A 15,514-nucleotide genomic window follows, 5' to 3' on the forward strand; every position below is an offset into this window, starting at 1 on the left:
TAAAGAATAGAAGCAACAACGCATCCGTGCATGCAAGCAGGGCACTCACACAGCAGCGAAATTAGACAGCAGGAGCAGCGTTCATTGCAATCACCTCACTCATTGCTCGAGTGTCGTTGATCACTGGCCACCAAAATATCAATGCCTAACAAGTATACCAACAAGTATATTTGCTCATAAAGTTAGTGTTATTTTTTCCGTAGCAACTGTAAGTGTGGAAAGAGCATTTTTTAAGATGAATATGGTAAAAGAATAGGTTGCGAAATAACATAGGTGACCAATTTTTAAATGATTGTTTGGTCAATTATATAAAAAGATATAATAAGTATACGTTCATGAAACGATTTCAAGAAATAAAAGCTCATCGAAAACAATTGTGATTGTTTTCAGTAATAGTAATTTTTTTTTTTTGTACTTTTTAATGAGTTGTTATTTTGTATTGTGGACTATGTATCTTTTTTCATTAATAAATATTATAATATTTATTTTGAACTTCTATTTTTGAATTTATAGATCCGTCATTGTCAGACATATATTGGGGTATCGTTCCACATTTCTTAACAATTCGGCTAATGATCCAAAGCAGATTTCGCACTCGAGGTAGCGAGAAGTTCTAAGGTGCGACAACCTTAATATACGGTTAACAATTTTCAAAAATTAACGTTTAAAACAAGTTCTGCTCTACACACCTCATTATGAAAATACGCACTCCGAACTGAGAACTTCCGATGTTCATCCCACCACCAAATTGGGGAATCAACACCCTATTATCACCGTTCAAAACTAGTTTAACTTCATGGTAGAGTGATTTGTTTCTCGTATAAAAGCTAAAAAAAAATTAACGACAATTGAAAATGGATAAAATAAACCCTAATTAACTGAAAATAAAAAGTAAATAAAATAAATTATTTTTACTTTCATTTTAGCACCAATCTGCAGTTCAGTAAAAAAAAAAGTCTGTCAAAACTTTAACGGTAAAGTTAAAGCCTTTTAAACCTCACTGTCAAATTAATACGAAGTCTAAACTTTAGTGATAATAATAACAAGTGATTTTATTAGTTAAAGAATTATTGTTGTCTTTTAAGGTAACACATCTGTAAAAGTGTATGAACATTTAATATTAAATAATTGAGAGTCTTTCAAATAGATATTATTTTTATAATTATTCTAATTTAACCAAAAAAATAGTGACTAACCATATAATTTACCCATTTTTTAGAGGAAGAACCAACAAGATGAGACTTTACTATAGATAGGGATGACAATTTAATATAAAACTGACGATTCTGACTTATCCCGATTTAATTGGGTAATATTTTAAAAAAAAGTAAGTTCGAGTCAAGTTGGTCAGATTTTTTAAGAGGAATTTTCGTTAAAAAATTTATTATTTCTTTAATTAATTTTTATTTTATACTGGATCTAGTTAGATTTATATTCTAAAAATTCAGATCGGGTCAAAATTGAATAGAAAATAGAGAAAATAACTTCAGTGACTGAAAATGCCTTATAATATACGATTTTAACCAACTTTTTTTGGATTTGCGAAAATGACCAACAAATTCGCAACGCGAACTCCAACTTCGCAATACAAGTTCCAAAATCACAACGCGATTTTCCAAAATCGCAACGCGAATAGGTAAATCGCAACGCGAATAGATAAATCGCAACGATAATATGTAAATCGCAACTCGAATTTAAATATGAAAAATTTAATAATAATACAAAAATTTCAAAATAAAAATAATTAAAAAAACTAACCCTCGGTGGTTGATTTTTCATTTGTGACCGTGAATGGTTGTGAGGGTGGCTCTGAGAGATGGAGATAGAGGGGGGTCGCCGGATATGTGGACGGATTTTGCGAGAGATGGGGACGGAAGAGTGAGAGATGAAGATGAGACTAAGTTGTGATTTAGGGTTTTAGGTTATGATTTGTGATTATACTGTTTACATTTGTGTTGCGAAATTAATATTGTGTTTCGAATTCGAAAATAAAATTCGCGTTGTGAAAATAAACGTTTTTTGCGAATTTGACTTCTGTGTTGCGAATTTGACTTATGTGTTGCGATTTACAAATTCGCGTTGCAATTTACATATTCGCGTTGCGATTTACATATTATCATTGCGATTTACATATTCGAGTTGTGATTTTGGAACCTGTATTACGAAATTGAAGTTCGCGTTGCGAATTTGTTAGTCATTTTCTTAAATCCAAAAAAAGTTGGTTAAAATCATATATTATAAGGCATTTTCGGTCACTGGAGTTATTTTCTCTAAAAAATATATATTTTTTCAAATCAAATCAAATAGATAATATATGATTTCGGATCGGATCGACTAAAAACTCAACCCTAACCTGACCGTTGACATTCCTAACTGTAAACCAAACCATGAATTCTGACGAAAAATCCAACCAAGAACATGCAAGAAAAACAGAAGGTGGGGATTTTCATTAATGAAACCAGTACGCATCTACTGAGTACAAATACATCACTGTATGCTCAGACTAATTACCTTTTACACAGAAATTATTCTGATTTGTATAATATTCCAATTTGCTCTAAACAAAACGTTGATTATAATAGTTGAGGATCTAACAGATATGAAGACTACAATTATATCTAAAATTTGCAGGCAATTCCTTGTATCCATCCTCCTTTGACACCATGCATGTATATATATACTAATCCAACACCTCGTCTTTGAAGTTCATCGGTTGTGTTCATCGCATATATGAATCGAATGCCTTGAGCTTAAAGGATCAAACCGATCACCCGGAAAACTTAGCGATGATCAAGCTAACTAGTGTGAAAACAATATAAAGGCAGACGAGGCATAATCCCCAAAACCTCGGTACCCGGAATCTCGACCAAGTTATGACCAGTAGAGATCCCATCAAGCTCAAAAGCAAGAAGACGAATGCAATGATAATACCAATGTGAAAACTAAGCTTATAGGCTTCAGGATAAACGTCGGCCGTTTGCAATACCAGAGCCGATCCTAGCCCAACGAGCATGTTAAACATTGGTCCCGCGAAGCATCCAGCCATAGCCATTGCCGGATGGCCAGCTTTGGCAACCGCAACGTCGGCTACAAGATCTCCCACAGAGTTTCCCCATGCAAGTACTGTGAGCCCGAGGAGTGCCGGAGGCAATTCTAGAAGTGATCCAAGGGCTGCCAAGCAGTTCAGCAATTCCCCAGCAACAGTAGATATCCAGAACACGCTCATTACGAAAGCTATAATCACCACAGGGATTTGCTCGTTCTTCGGAGGTTCTTTTTCCAATATGAAGTGAAGGACAGCAAGAGAGAAGCTTGAAAATAGTACAACAAACCAAAGAGGGAAAGGGGTGTTAGCAAGGAGGAACACGATGGGGTGGTCGAATGGCATGTACGAGTTGCAAACATATAATAGGGCTAGAGGGCAAAGGGCAATATTAGCCGACAGGTAGAATCTATTCCATTCCGAAGGGGAAGTTTGCGGAATCGTGAGCTTGAGAAGAAAAGAGATAGGAACCTCCCATGCCTTTGAGACCTGCATAGAAGACATAATACATAACATTAGGCACGAAGCTAGTAGAAGTTTATGACTTACTAAGCAAAAGAACATAATTGAGGTGAACAACAGACTCCCGTAACACGTATCCTAAATCGAGAAATGTCATGAGCCTATCCTTTTTTCTAGCTCCTGCAATGTGTATAGGTTCGTATTTCGGGGTGTCTCAGGTTAGTTTCATTCTTACAGATAAAAGCAATTACATCAAAGGAAGAATGAATTTCAACAACATGCAAACTGCAGGATACTTTAAGATTCATCTAACACTCTCCATAGACTAGAAAATATTGAAAAGGAAGGCTCAACCAATACTTTCTCCACTTTTAACTTTCATGTTCATACTTCATAGCATCCAACAAGCACATTCTTCAATTTACAACAAATGAACCTGGAAAATTTAGCTCAGCTTAAATATTCCAATCCCATTTCTAGTCATCCATCTCGAGCAATAGATGAGTTTCATATAAGCATTTAAGCATTTAGAAGCCAACAGCATCAAGATTCAGTCACTAGCAACACTTATCACCAAGGATGTAAATGGCGGTCTGCAATCAGAATAGTGGCCATTATATAACAGTAAAGATGCCTAACCGCTATACCAACAATAGAGATAACACAAATACGTAACTGCAATTTAATTTAGCACCTACAGTCAAAATAGCCTCAACAAATACTTCTATCTACCAATGCTCTTCCACTCAATCAATCTATCAATCAAAAATTCAAAATATTCATACTCAACACTAAAACAAAAGAATCATAACATAAAAGGTTTTCTGGTACTATATTCTTGAAACTTACCATTTCATATACTCCTGCAATTTCTGAAGCCTTCTTCTCTACATTCATACCCCTCTCAAGATCGAAATTTTTATCAAGCAAATGGTGATCTTCAGTCACAATTTCCTTCTCCAAAACAGGCTTTTCCTCCTCTTTCCCGGTCCCAAAATCCATCCAGAACACAAACCCAACAAAAAACACATAAAACGCAACGAAACCAACAGCTTGCCACACAAAAATCTCGCCACTCAGGTACACATAGAACAAGAACAGTGCCCCAGTGAGATAAAACAACACATCCCTTATGAAAGGCGCCGGCTTTACCCCAAAGGGGGCCGCATAGATAGCGACGAAACCCACCACGAAGGCGGAGACAAACGTCCCGGCCGACAGAATCGCGCCGAACCCAGTCCTGTAATGACCCGTACGAACGGCGTGGAGGGAGGCAAACACATCGGGGGCACCATTTCCGAGGGCCAAAAGAGTGACGGCGGCCATGGAAGGGGACAAGTTGAGGAGAGAAGAGAGCTTCGTGGTGGCGACGGAGAAATGGGATTGTGCCGTTTTGATGAGAATGTAAAAGTCGAGGAGGAGGAGGAGAGAAAGGAAAGGGATTGACAGAAAAGAGTTGGCATTGAAAAGACAGTAATGGAGGTAAAGGTAGTCAATGAGGGCACTGTCGGAATCAGAAGAGTGTTGGGTATAACAAGAAGAAGTCGAAAAAAGCGATCTTTTGGGGATTAATGGGGGTTTTCGTGGAGCTTGGAGGAATAAGAAGAAGGAGAGAGACGAAAGGAGAATCAAGCAAAGAAGGCTGGATTTGAGTACAGAAGGGAATGAGAGGGCCATGCCATTAAGATCTAAACACAAAATGGAACTTTGGGTGTTTTGGGACACCCGATTTGTTAAAAGTTCCCAACTTTTAATTGATTGATGGGAATTTGATGGCTTTGCTTTGCAGTGTATAAGTTGTTGAACCAATGGAAATGAAGCTGAAAGGGTAATTCTTTGGAGATCTTAAGATTTTCAATAGCAGGTTCTCTCTTGGGTGTAAATGATGGATCATTTAGATCCTTTCTTTTTGGATCTTTCACCGTGTATCCTTCGAGTTAACAGCCAGTGTTCTTCCACTTTCTTTAACGCGTTTCTTGCCAGTTGATTCCTAGTGACGATTAGAATAAAAGGGTTCTAATAATATCTTTTATTTACAAAAAACAAAACCCAGATCAGATCATTAGATTCATAACAAGGCGTGTTCTTTGCTGAGCCATGCCAATATTTGCTTTCCGTTGTTTATTTTACCGGCCACCCTAAACCGGAATTGAATATAAATGCTTAGGGGTGTGAATAGACGTAACATTCTATCAATTATTTGCAAATTGTTTACGTAATGTTTGATCATGTTCGTGTAATAAATTAAATAAATAAATAAAAATAAAATTTTTATGTTTATATAATAAATAAATAAAATTAGCTGACCCTTATTCCCATATATAATGGGGTAAGAGGGGGTAAGATAGTAGGATGCCCCCAACGCCAGGTTGAGAACAGCTTCCGTGGGAGACATCCATATATGAAATGCCCTCCGTGGGACTCGATCCCACGACCTCAAAGTTAAGAACCTTGTGCTCTACCAATTTAGCAAGATGGTCATTTCCTATTATATAATAAATAAATGAACACAAATAAATGTTTGTTCGGTTGTTAATATTAACAAACAAAATTGTTTATAAACTCGTTTATAAATTTATTTATTGGCACATTTATTGACACATTTATAAGTTTTTTTATTTAATTTTTCTTTTATTTTTTATATTTTAAATATTGGTGAATGTATGGACTAAATTGAATATGGAGTGAATTTTGGAATTCAAACTGTAAATATTAAGGAACTTGAGGACTAATAGAGTAATTGTATCATTTTTAGCTTACAAATAAAAGGATAAATTGAGTTGGTTGTCCAACATTAATCGAATATGTTCGCGAATGTTAAACGAACACATTCATGAACGCTACATGAGCGTTACAAACACCTTCAAATAAAAATAAACGAACATGAGTATGATACTGAAAATTTAAACAAACACAAACCGAACATGAATCTTCAAAAATAAACTAAGGAATACAAACACAACTTTATTTATTCAAATTCGATTCATTTATACCCCTAAATAACATTTTTCAAGCTCTTTCGGAAGGTTTTGGACCTTTGAGTGATGGCTCAAAGCTAAAGGGGAGCCTAACAACTAGGCTCAAACCCACGGTTCAAAGGGTTTTGATATACGATGATTGAATCCAATTTCTTTTGGTATACCAAGAAGGCCCAATATTTTACTAATCGCTACGACATGGCGCTCATGGAGCACTAGATCGATATTAATGACCCTCGGTCCGACCCTGCTTCTTTTGTTTACTTGTTGAGTTGAAACAAACCCCAAATTATCGCACCGGTGTTACCAGGGCGATGCCTGAGAGTTCTGGTGTAAGGATTGACTGTACTGAGCTTTGTGCCTCCGATGCCTCGTTTATCAATCAATAACAGCTTTGCGTTTTACGAAACATCCTACTACTCTCCTAGTGGACTAATGATCAGTGGAGTGTAGCTTAAAAGGCGTGAAGTATCTACCAGGATGCGTATAATAAGATCTATTCCCAAAGAAAACATTGGGAGCACAAGTGAACCAGAACCGAGGTATCATAACAAGGGGACCGGGGTTAGACCCTCTAGTTGAATGAATTTGCAGAACATCTTGTGCAAGCGCACCCATGGCAGTTAGGCCCATCACAGGGTTCACCGACATGAGCCCACATGTGTTGTTGTGGCACCCTGGTCTGACCTTGGAGGAGCGATTGTGGTAATAGTGAGCATTGGCTCTAGCACATCGAGTCGAACGGCATCGAGGGGTCTAGTGATGAAAGGTAGTTTTCTTCACAAGTAATCCATAATAACCACAACAAACGGGATTTGCAATAGTAAAGTGCTTTAAAAAAATGTTGGCAACATAGAGACTGGTCTTGATATATCTGTGCACTGGCAAAACGAACCCTTTGGCCTTCAAAGTTGTTCAATATTCTGATGGAATGGCGTTACACAAGATCGAGAGAAAGCTGATAAGAAGCCACTAATGAAAGAAAAATGCTCAGGGCCAAGGAGATCAAACGTAAATTCAGTTATTTTTAGGCAAATTAGTTCTAAAAACCATTGTTCCTGTTCATGCGAAAGTTTAGGCTTCATTTGCAAATAGCAGCCTGAAAATGAGTGCAGGTTCACATGCTAAACCTACCTTTGCCTGGAATTAGATGTCCTTGTTGTGTGTAAACAAATAGTTGAAATATTGCAATCATAGGAGAAAATTTTTTAGTCATAAAGCAGAAGAGAAAAATGGAGCCTGATGGGGATTGATGCCAGACATGTTTTTACAATTGAAACCAACAATTCACAAAGAAATACATTTGGGTCCACCTTTTGAGAAAAAGCAACCAAAGAACTATATATATTCATCAATCATCATATATCCCTCAAACTTCAGGTACATTGTTCTTCTACTACATAGTGGCCTCACTCCATATGGCTTCAAATAGAGTTTGGGGGACTTTGACTAAAGGGAAAACTAAAAATTTCCCTTGCAAACTTTTGTAAAATACCAAAACCATCGCTAGTATGGGGAAAATTTCACATGACACTGCAGCTGTTTGCATTTTCATCACTGAAGTAATGAGCATAAGATTCAGAGTGTGGTGGATGCATTGGGGGAGTACCATAGCTTGGTTGGGGGTATGGTTGAGCATACATCATTGGCTGATACATCCCCCCATTTGCTCTCTGTTGATTCATCATCATGGCCATATATTGATGCTGGTTATAGGGATTCCCTGGCCCCATCCCTTGATAATACCCACCACCATTATTCATTGCTGCTGCTGCTGGTGCTGGTAGTCCTGGTACTGCTGCAAAATTACCCATCTGGTTCATTGGGTAGTTTCCCATTTGGCCCATGTTAAAACCCATTTGCCCCGTATTCTTTCCTCTACCGCCGCCTCCATGTACGAAACTGGCAGCACCACCGCCACCCCCACCTCCTTTGACATGATTAAAAACATCAATGTCTTGAAACCCACCACTCTAGATTTTGTTCATGATGTCAATATGGGGACCCCCACCACCACCATTTTGCCCCCACCTTTTTAGCTCCATTGCCATTATTGTTCCCACCACCACCACCATGGCCTCCTTTTCCATTATGAGAAGAGCCTTTGTTATTAACATAATCATCATCATCCCATTCAATTTTACCCTTTTTACTATGAGCACTTGAATCTTTTCCACCTTTATCCTTCTTGAAAAACCCAAGTAAACCTCCTTCACCCCCTTTTTTACCACCATGTTTATCTACTTTCCCTCCTCCTTTGCTGTTCTTTTCACCTCCTTTCTTTCCTCCATTACCATGCTTCCCTTCTTTTTTGTTCTCCCCCATGCCTTTCATCACCATAGGAATGTCAGTAGCTACCCCTTTCCTTCCATTATCCACAACACCACCACCACCTCCTTTTTTACCATTCATGGCATGGCTATTCATCACACCATTTGGCCCCCCATGGCCTTTTCCCATCATAGCCACCATCTTGTTTTGCATTTGCCCATGACCATGTCCGTGACCAAATTCCTCATCATCAAACTCATCATCATCGAACTCATCATCAAATTCATCATCGAACTCATCGTCAAACTCATCATCGAAATCACCATCACTTCCATCATCGTCAGGCAAGTGAAACTCGACAGATTTCTGGTCTTTGGGAGGGTTAAACCCTTTCATCATTTGCTGCATATGTTGTGGTAGCACAAATTGCTGCCCACCTTTCTGCTGGTTATTTCCTCCTCCGCCGCCGCCGCCACCACCCTTTTGAGACTTGTTGTCCTTCCCACCTTTGCCAGCATCCATATTCATGTTGTTGAACTGGTTTGGGAAATTATTAGAACCTCCCTTTTGAGCCCCACCCCACAGCTGAGCATGTTTCCCAGATTTCTTCAGCTTCTTGATGAGCACAGCCGGATCGACATTACCAGTCACTGTTACCTTCCCTTGATCTACATTTATGCTGCAGGTATACACCCCTAACCAAAAAAAAAACTCTAGCATGAACCAAAGGACCTCATGGTTAAAAGCATAATGTTATTTTTAGAGGTCTCGGGATCGAAGACGACATGTTTAAGTATTCATTGTAAAATAATTTAGAGTCGAACAAATATTACTATTATAATTCATCCCAGACTAATCACACAAAAATATCTAGCTAAAATATGAACACGCGCATATATGTATAAATACCATCAATTTTCTGCTGAAGCTTCCTTATTTTCTGCTTACACCCATCACAGGTACACTGTATATTCACTTTGAGAACCCATGTCTGCAAACAAAGCAACAGAAACAGAGTTGAAAGTCAAATCAAAACGGCATCTTTGAGGGGGGGAAAGTTGCACAGGTGAACTAATTCAAGCTAACAGTACCTGCATCTTCATGACATCTTGTTTATTCATCCCTTAAACAACAAAGGGTGTGAAAATAAAAGATATAAAAATTGAAACTTTTGGAAAGCCCTTTCGCTAAAAGGTTTTAAGAAAGCAAGGAGTGGCTAAAAGCGGTTGATGGGGCATTAAAATGCTGCTCTTTTAGCTTTCCTTCATAGAAGAAATGGAGTGAGAGGAGACAGTCGCAGAAGAGGCAAAGTATCATGAAGATTTAAATATAGAAAAATAAGTGAATAAATAATGAAAAACAGCTAGCTTGGTCCAGGGACTGTGATAGTGTTAGCTAACGTAGATCAGTTGCCTTGGCTTTATACTATTTGAAGCTTCCTCCAAGTGATTTACAGCAAATTTTGTTTTTTAAATTAAAATTATATATATTTTTAATTAGTGTGGAACTCTTGGGGTTTTACACTTTTAAATGGTTGTATTGAAGTTAATAATTCGTCTCTAATATATTTACAATATTAGGTATTTTTAAAATATAAACATAAAATAAATTGTTAAATTATATGTTAGATTAATTATCTAAACTTATTATTAATTAATTTTAATTTACTAAATTTCCGTGTAGCTTTAATTCTAGGGAAAAAAGTACATTATTACTTTAATTGACTACAAATTTTTAGGGGTGGATAAAATATAATTTTACAATGGTACTAATTTAAAATATTATTGTTTTTTAAGGGATTAGAAGACAACTTTTGCAATTTTAGAGGAAAGGCGATAATTAATAGTGCTATCGATTTAGACCTATTAATAACATCATAAAATATAGAGATCAAACTATAAAAAAATAGTTGCTGGGTGGAAGTGTGAATTTAATCAAGGTTTCTTCGAATTGTCAGAAAAAAGGTAATTCTAACATAATTGAGGGATTAAAACCAAAATTAAACCCATTTAATTGTACTATGTGGATATCATATTTTCTAATAGTGAAGATAAGCCATAAGAAGACCAAGGTGAAGCTCTGCAAGTTCACACTTGTTTGGATTTTGGTCGGTCTGGTCTAATCTGGTCTGGTCTTGTTTGGCCTATTAGCATCACAGTAGGTTAAGACTTCGGTGGTTTGACTCATGAGCCAACTTGAATATAATTCCACATGCTGTTTTAGTGTTTATTATTATTATTATTATTGAACTGGAATGGTTAAGCATATATTTCAATAGTTTACATAGTTTGGGCTTTGGATCTAGGAACATGCAAAGAAAATTAAATAATTAAATAAATTAAATTAAGTAGAACCATTCATTATAATGGACAACGAAATGAAATATATTTGAACAAATATAAAAATAAAATCCAGATAAGATTCCTATATTATATTCATTTCATAATGACATTTAAATATGCATATTTAAAATCTTGCTTTTATTCATATTGTAACACCCTTAGAGTATGGTGATCCGATTTGATCCGATGTGTCACATTAAGGTTACTGGAGCAACACACAGTAAAAATCCAGGAAAAATTAAAATTTTTGTTAAAATGTGTAAAACGATAAAACAATTTATAGATAAGATACAAGTTCAGAAAATTGTTTATATATTACAAACAGAATTAAAATCATACAAGTTTCAGACTCAGTATAAAAATTAGATGTGACCTACATGCCCCTTATTTATACTTGTGTCATACTCTGCAAGCAAAGCCGAATGAACTCCCAATACTGAGGTCAACAGTTGTATTGGATCTAAATGTCTGAAATGTCCCTGATTGCCTAAATAGATCAAAACAAAAAGGATTTACCAGTTAGTTGAATCTTAGAGTCTCTAGACACCTACCCAGACAGTGCCCCAATAAAATATATCAGATGGCAGAAAATAATATTAGAAATCATGAGCTAATTGTACATCGTGTCAGAAATCAGAAATCATATATTAGAAATCTTACTTTATATAAATCAAATAAAACATTTTTGTCAATGGGGAACACAATAGAGGATCCAGATATTTTTCGAATGTGCTTGGAAATTATCAGGAATAGAAAATATGAATTTACTCAAAATTGATCGGATTTCAGGATCGAGATCCCTATTAAAATGGTTTAATTGCTAACGGATCTAAACAGACATTTATAGTTTGATGCTTCAGGACCATTTAGGATTTCAAGTGTATCATAAAGGTATTCATGAACCTTACGTCAGAATAATTTAAGATTCAAATATAACCAGAGTGATTTCATTATTTAGGCAATCTGTAACACCCCCAACCCGTACCCGACCCGAATACGAATTCGAGGTGCCACATTGACTTTCAAACTTTGACTCTTGACAAAATTCAAAGAAAATTTAAACTTTAATTAAAGTAAAAGCAGCTTATTTACATAACTTGACCATAATAACTAAAATTAATCAGAGCATATTAACTCAATCCTTTAGTACATGCCAATTATATTCAAAATAACCAAAATCATTTAAATCATCTATTTTCTGATCTGAAATTTATAAGGGAGATGCTGACCTGTCTTGCTCTCTTAGCTTTTCTTCTAGCTTTCCGGAACCTACGTGTGAAACACTCACACGCTAAGTCGATGACTTAGTGAGGCAAATAAAACTTATAATGCACTTAATAACATTTAACAATGCATGCATGTTTCATTATATCCTGTTATACTAAATCACCTTATTTCATCATAGCATACAAAATCATATCAGATTACTTAACAAATTATACCTACATACACATAAAGCATCATTAACAGTTTATATTTTAATCACATACTTTTAATCACATACTTTTATACTTAAACCCCTTAATCAAACAATATACACACACAACATCATATCATTTCTACAACATTTATCATATCACAAACATATATTTGTTGTTATTATCTCATGATTAGCCCATGGACATATGTGAGAACTATAGGTATGTGAGTCTATAAAGGTTATGCACTAATGTTGTCACCACAGCTCGTATAATTGCACCGACGTAGAATTTGCACCGTAGTGCCATATAAGATTGTCCATAAGGACCACATATAAATTCCTTAAGAACCATATACATATACCAAGGATCAAGTAAGTGTCTCAAAAGACCTCATACATGCTCCAAAGAATACATATACGTCTCGAATGACCACGTAGAAAATTCCTTAAGAATCATATACATATGCTAATGACCAAATATGTGTCGCAAAGGACCTCATAGATGTTCCATAATATACCTATATGTCCCGAAGGACCGCGTAGACCCTCGACTCTTGGCATGCCAACTATACCCCAAAGCTCTCAAGACACATAACATGGGCACTATCTTTTATATCCTTGCACATATTCATGTAACATATCACATATTCATATAAGCTCGTAGCTTCATTCACACATACATGAAATCACGTAGTTCATATCAATTCGCATATAATTTCATATTCATATAATCACGTAATTCACTTACACATAGCACATTTTCATGTAATTCACAGATATCCATTAGCTTATATCTCTTGATCATTTAATCACAATTTCTTATCACATATCTCATAGTCATGTTTTCATATATTCATTTCATCACACATGCTCATAGTTTCTAGTCATATTATTCACATTCTCTGACTTATCTCTTATGATCTGGTAATCACTACACTTATTTCATATAACTTATTACCAAATAATTCACATATAAACACCTAGATCACTTTCACATAGCTTATATAAGTTTCATGAATCCTTTCATATTACCTGCTAACATATATCATATAGGTATATAATAACTTATCTCATTTCGTCTACTTTATGCTTTATTTCCTTGTATTCTCTTAGATTATATAACTTATGTCGTATATCTAACATATATATTACACTTAATCGTATTTTATTTATATACTACTTTAATCTATTTAATTAATTCAATTTCATATATTCCTTATAACCTTTTCATATAACTCCATAGATCTTTAGCATATAATTTATCCTATATATATGCATATCATCGCTTTATATTCAAGTTCCCTAATTGATATATTATTCCCATTCCATTCTATAATTCAATCTTATTTAGTTTCCTCAATTCTCATTAAATCAAATAACTCTATTTTACTAATTCTCATAACCATGTATTCACATAGTCTTATATTTCATTATCTTATTACTTATATTTATTCTCATATGATTCTTCATAAACCTCTATTTCCATTTCCCTACATCTCTTGACTTATCTTTTATATTCATATAATTTCATAACTTATTTGATATTCTCTCATTAACACTTAATAGTGTGTACATAAACCACATAGCACATACAAAACATATCAATTCATATAATCAAGCATACATACACTCATATTCAACTCATGCCTTTAATCATGAATTCATATGTAACTCTTCAGGAAATAGACTCATCGCAAGTCTTCTTCCCATCACCCATCATATACTATTGAATATGCACTCACCTAGCCTCACTAGTCAATTCCAATCTCTTATCTTTCCCTTTGATCGATCTTACTTGACAATGATTCTGGAACTCATTCAGGTTCTGAATCTACATAATTATACATTTTCAAGACAATTATTAGATACCTACATCTTGTAATTCGATACTAACAACTTAAATGAACTTAATAAACTAATATTCATTTCTTCCTTTAGGGGGGAATCGGTTCCCTCCTGTGGGGGTATCGGTTCCCCCATGACATTCTGTAAATTCTGGTTCGTTTGAGGGGGTATCGGTTCCCCTTGAATGGGTACCGATTCCCCTAGCCCATAAATCACATTTTGAGCTCGAAAATCACTTCATTTTCAGTTCCACACTTCCTATTTCACTTCCTTTAATATTCTTAACTCAAATATACATACTTAAACTAATAACTTTTCATTCAATATCTCTTTAACTTAAAAATCCACTCCTCCACATAGCATTCAAGAATCATACCAATTTTTCCATGTTACCCAAACTTAATTCTAACACTTCTAGCTTCTTATTCTCATAGATGACAAGTCAAATTCAACTTACAATTTGAGTAATGAACTCTATTCCAAAATTTCATTCAAAAACTCTTAATATTTAATCTCTCTTAATTCCATCATCCTTTGTTTTTAAGATGATTTAAGCTTTCCTTAAGCTTAACTATCATCCAATGATCATAACCAAATCCTAAATTCAGCTAAATATCAACTAACAAGAGATCTTACCTTTGCTTATGGCTTCACGGTAGAAAAGAAGAGAATGAAGAAGAGAAGTCTGGAACTCTCTCATGTACATTTTGGTAATTCTATTCAACCTAAACACATGTACATTTTATGGTAATTTGGTAAGGTATGTTATTTCAAGGTTATTTTTCACTTTCAGGGGCAATCTTGGTCTTCTCACAGTACAATGGCATTTTCTTAATTTTTCTCCATAGGACTACTTTTGTAATTTCTTATCCAAGTATTCCAGACATTTAACCTTTAAAGAATTTAATAAAAAATTTACAGATCTTAAGGTCAATTTATTTACTAATTAATTACTAAACTTAGAATGGTTTCTGATTAGTCTTTTAATTTTTATACGAGCCATCTGGGTCTTATAAAGTGTTATGCTTTTATAAAAAATTCAATTCGAGTCCAACAATAATTAAATGCATCTAATTGACCAATCATTTCCATTCATGCATTTACTAATTATTAATGAGTTTCGAAAAGCATACAACAGGTAGTAGTGTATTAC

The 15,514-nt window shown here is 35.1% G+C and overlaps 3 protein-coding genes and 1 pseudogene across 3 annotated transcripts; all 4 read right to left on the reverse strand.

Moving 5' to 3' along the window:
- Positions 1-2,455: 2,455 nt before the first annotated feature.
- Positions 2,456-5,345, reverse strand: LOC120163958 (cation/calcium exchanger 5-like). The gene is made up of 2 exons (XM_039173753.1): positions 4,355-5,345; positions 2,456-3,532 (listed from the first exon to the last, which is right to left on the reverse strand). Exons 1-2 carry the CDS (start codon positions 5,180-5,182, stop codon positions 2,768-2,770), a joined length of 1,593 nt encoding a protein of 530 aa, XP_039029684.1. The 5' UTR covers positions 5,183-5,345; the 3' UTR covers positions 2,456-2,767.
- Positions 5,346-6,585: 1,240 nt separating this feature from the next.
- LOC120163943 lies at positions 6,586-7,987 on the reverse strand (annotated as a pseudogene).
- Positions 7,719-8,477, reverse strand: LOC120163932 (heavy metal-associated isoprenylated plant protein 34-like). The gene has a single exon (XM_039173737.1). It carries the CDS (start codon positions 8,340-8,342, stop codon positions 8,007-8,009), a length of 336 nt encoding a protein of 111 aa, XP_039029668.1. The 5' UTR covers positions 8,343-8,477; the 3' UTR covers positions 7,719-8,006.
- Positions 8,286-10,043, reverse strand: LOC120163931 (heavy metal-associated isoprenylated plant protein 34-like). The gene is made up of 3 exons (XM_039173736.1): positions 9,846-10,043; positions 9,664-9,745; positions 8,286-9,449 (listed from the first exon to the last, which is right to left on the reverse strand). Exons 1-3 carry the CDS (start codon positions 9,873-9,875, stop codon positions 8,476-8,478), a joined length of 1,086 nt encoding a protein of 361 aa, XP_039029667.1. The 5' UTR covers positions 9,876-10,043; the 3' UTR covers positions 8,286-8,475.
- Between the last annotated feature and the right edge of the window lie 5,471 nt (positions 10,044-15,514).

Source organism: Hibiscus syriacus, unplaced genomic scaffold, assembly GCF_006381635.1.
Source record: "Hibiscus syriacus cultivar Baekdansim isolate YM2019G1 unplaced genomic scaffold, ASM638163v2 tig00111503_pilon, whole genome shotgun sequence".
NCBI classification, from domain to species: domain Eukaryota; kingdom Viridiplantae; phylum Streptophyta; class Magnoliopsida; order Malvales; family Malvaceae; genus Hibiscus; species Hibiscus syriacus.

Bases quoted from the DNA above. Each gene is read 5' to 3' on its own strand.
- LOC120163958 (XM_039173753.1), bottom strand. From the start codon at position 5,182: ATGGCCCTCTCATTCCCTTCTGTACTCAAATCCAGCCTTCTTTGCTTG. The intron at 3,533-4,354 runs GTAAGTTTCAAG...TCTTCTATGCAG, and splicing joins TTGCAGGAGTATATGAAATG to GTCTCAAAGGCATGGGAGGT.
- LOC120163932 (XM_039173737.1), bottom strand. From the start codon at position 8,342: ATGGGTTTTAACATGGGCCAAATGGGAAACTACCCAATGAACCAGATG.
- LOC120163931 (XM_039173736.1), bottom strand. From the start codon at position 9,875: ATGAATAAACAAGATGTCATGAAGATGCAG. The intron at 9,746-9,845 runs GTACTGTTAGCT...CTTTGTTTGCAG, and splicing joins AAGATGTCATGAAGATGCAG to ACATGGGTTCTCAAAGTGAA. The intron at 9,450-9,663 runs GTATTTATACAT...TTTTTTGGTTAG, and splicing joins GCTTCAGCAGAAAATTGATG to GGGTGTATACCTGCAGCATA.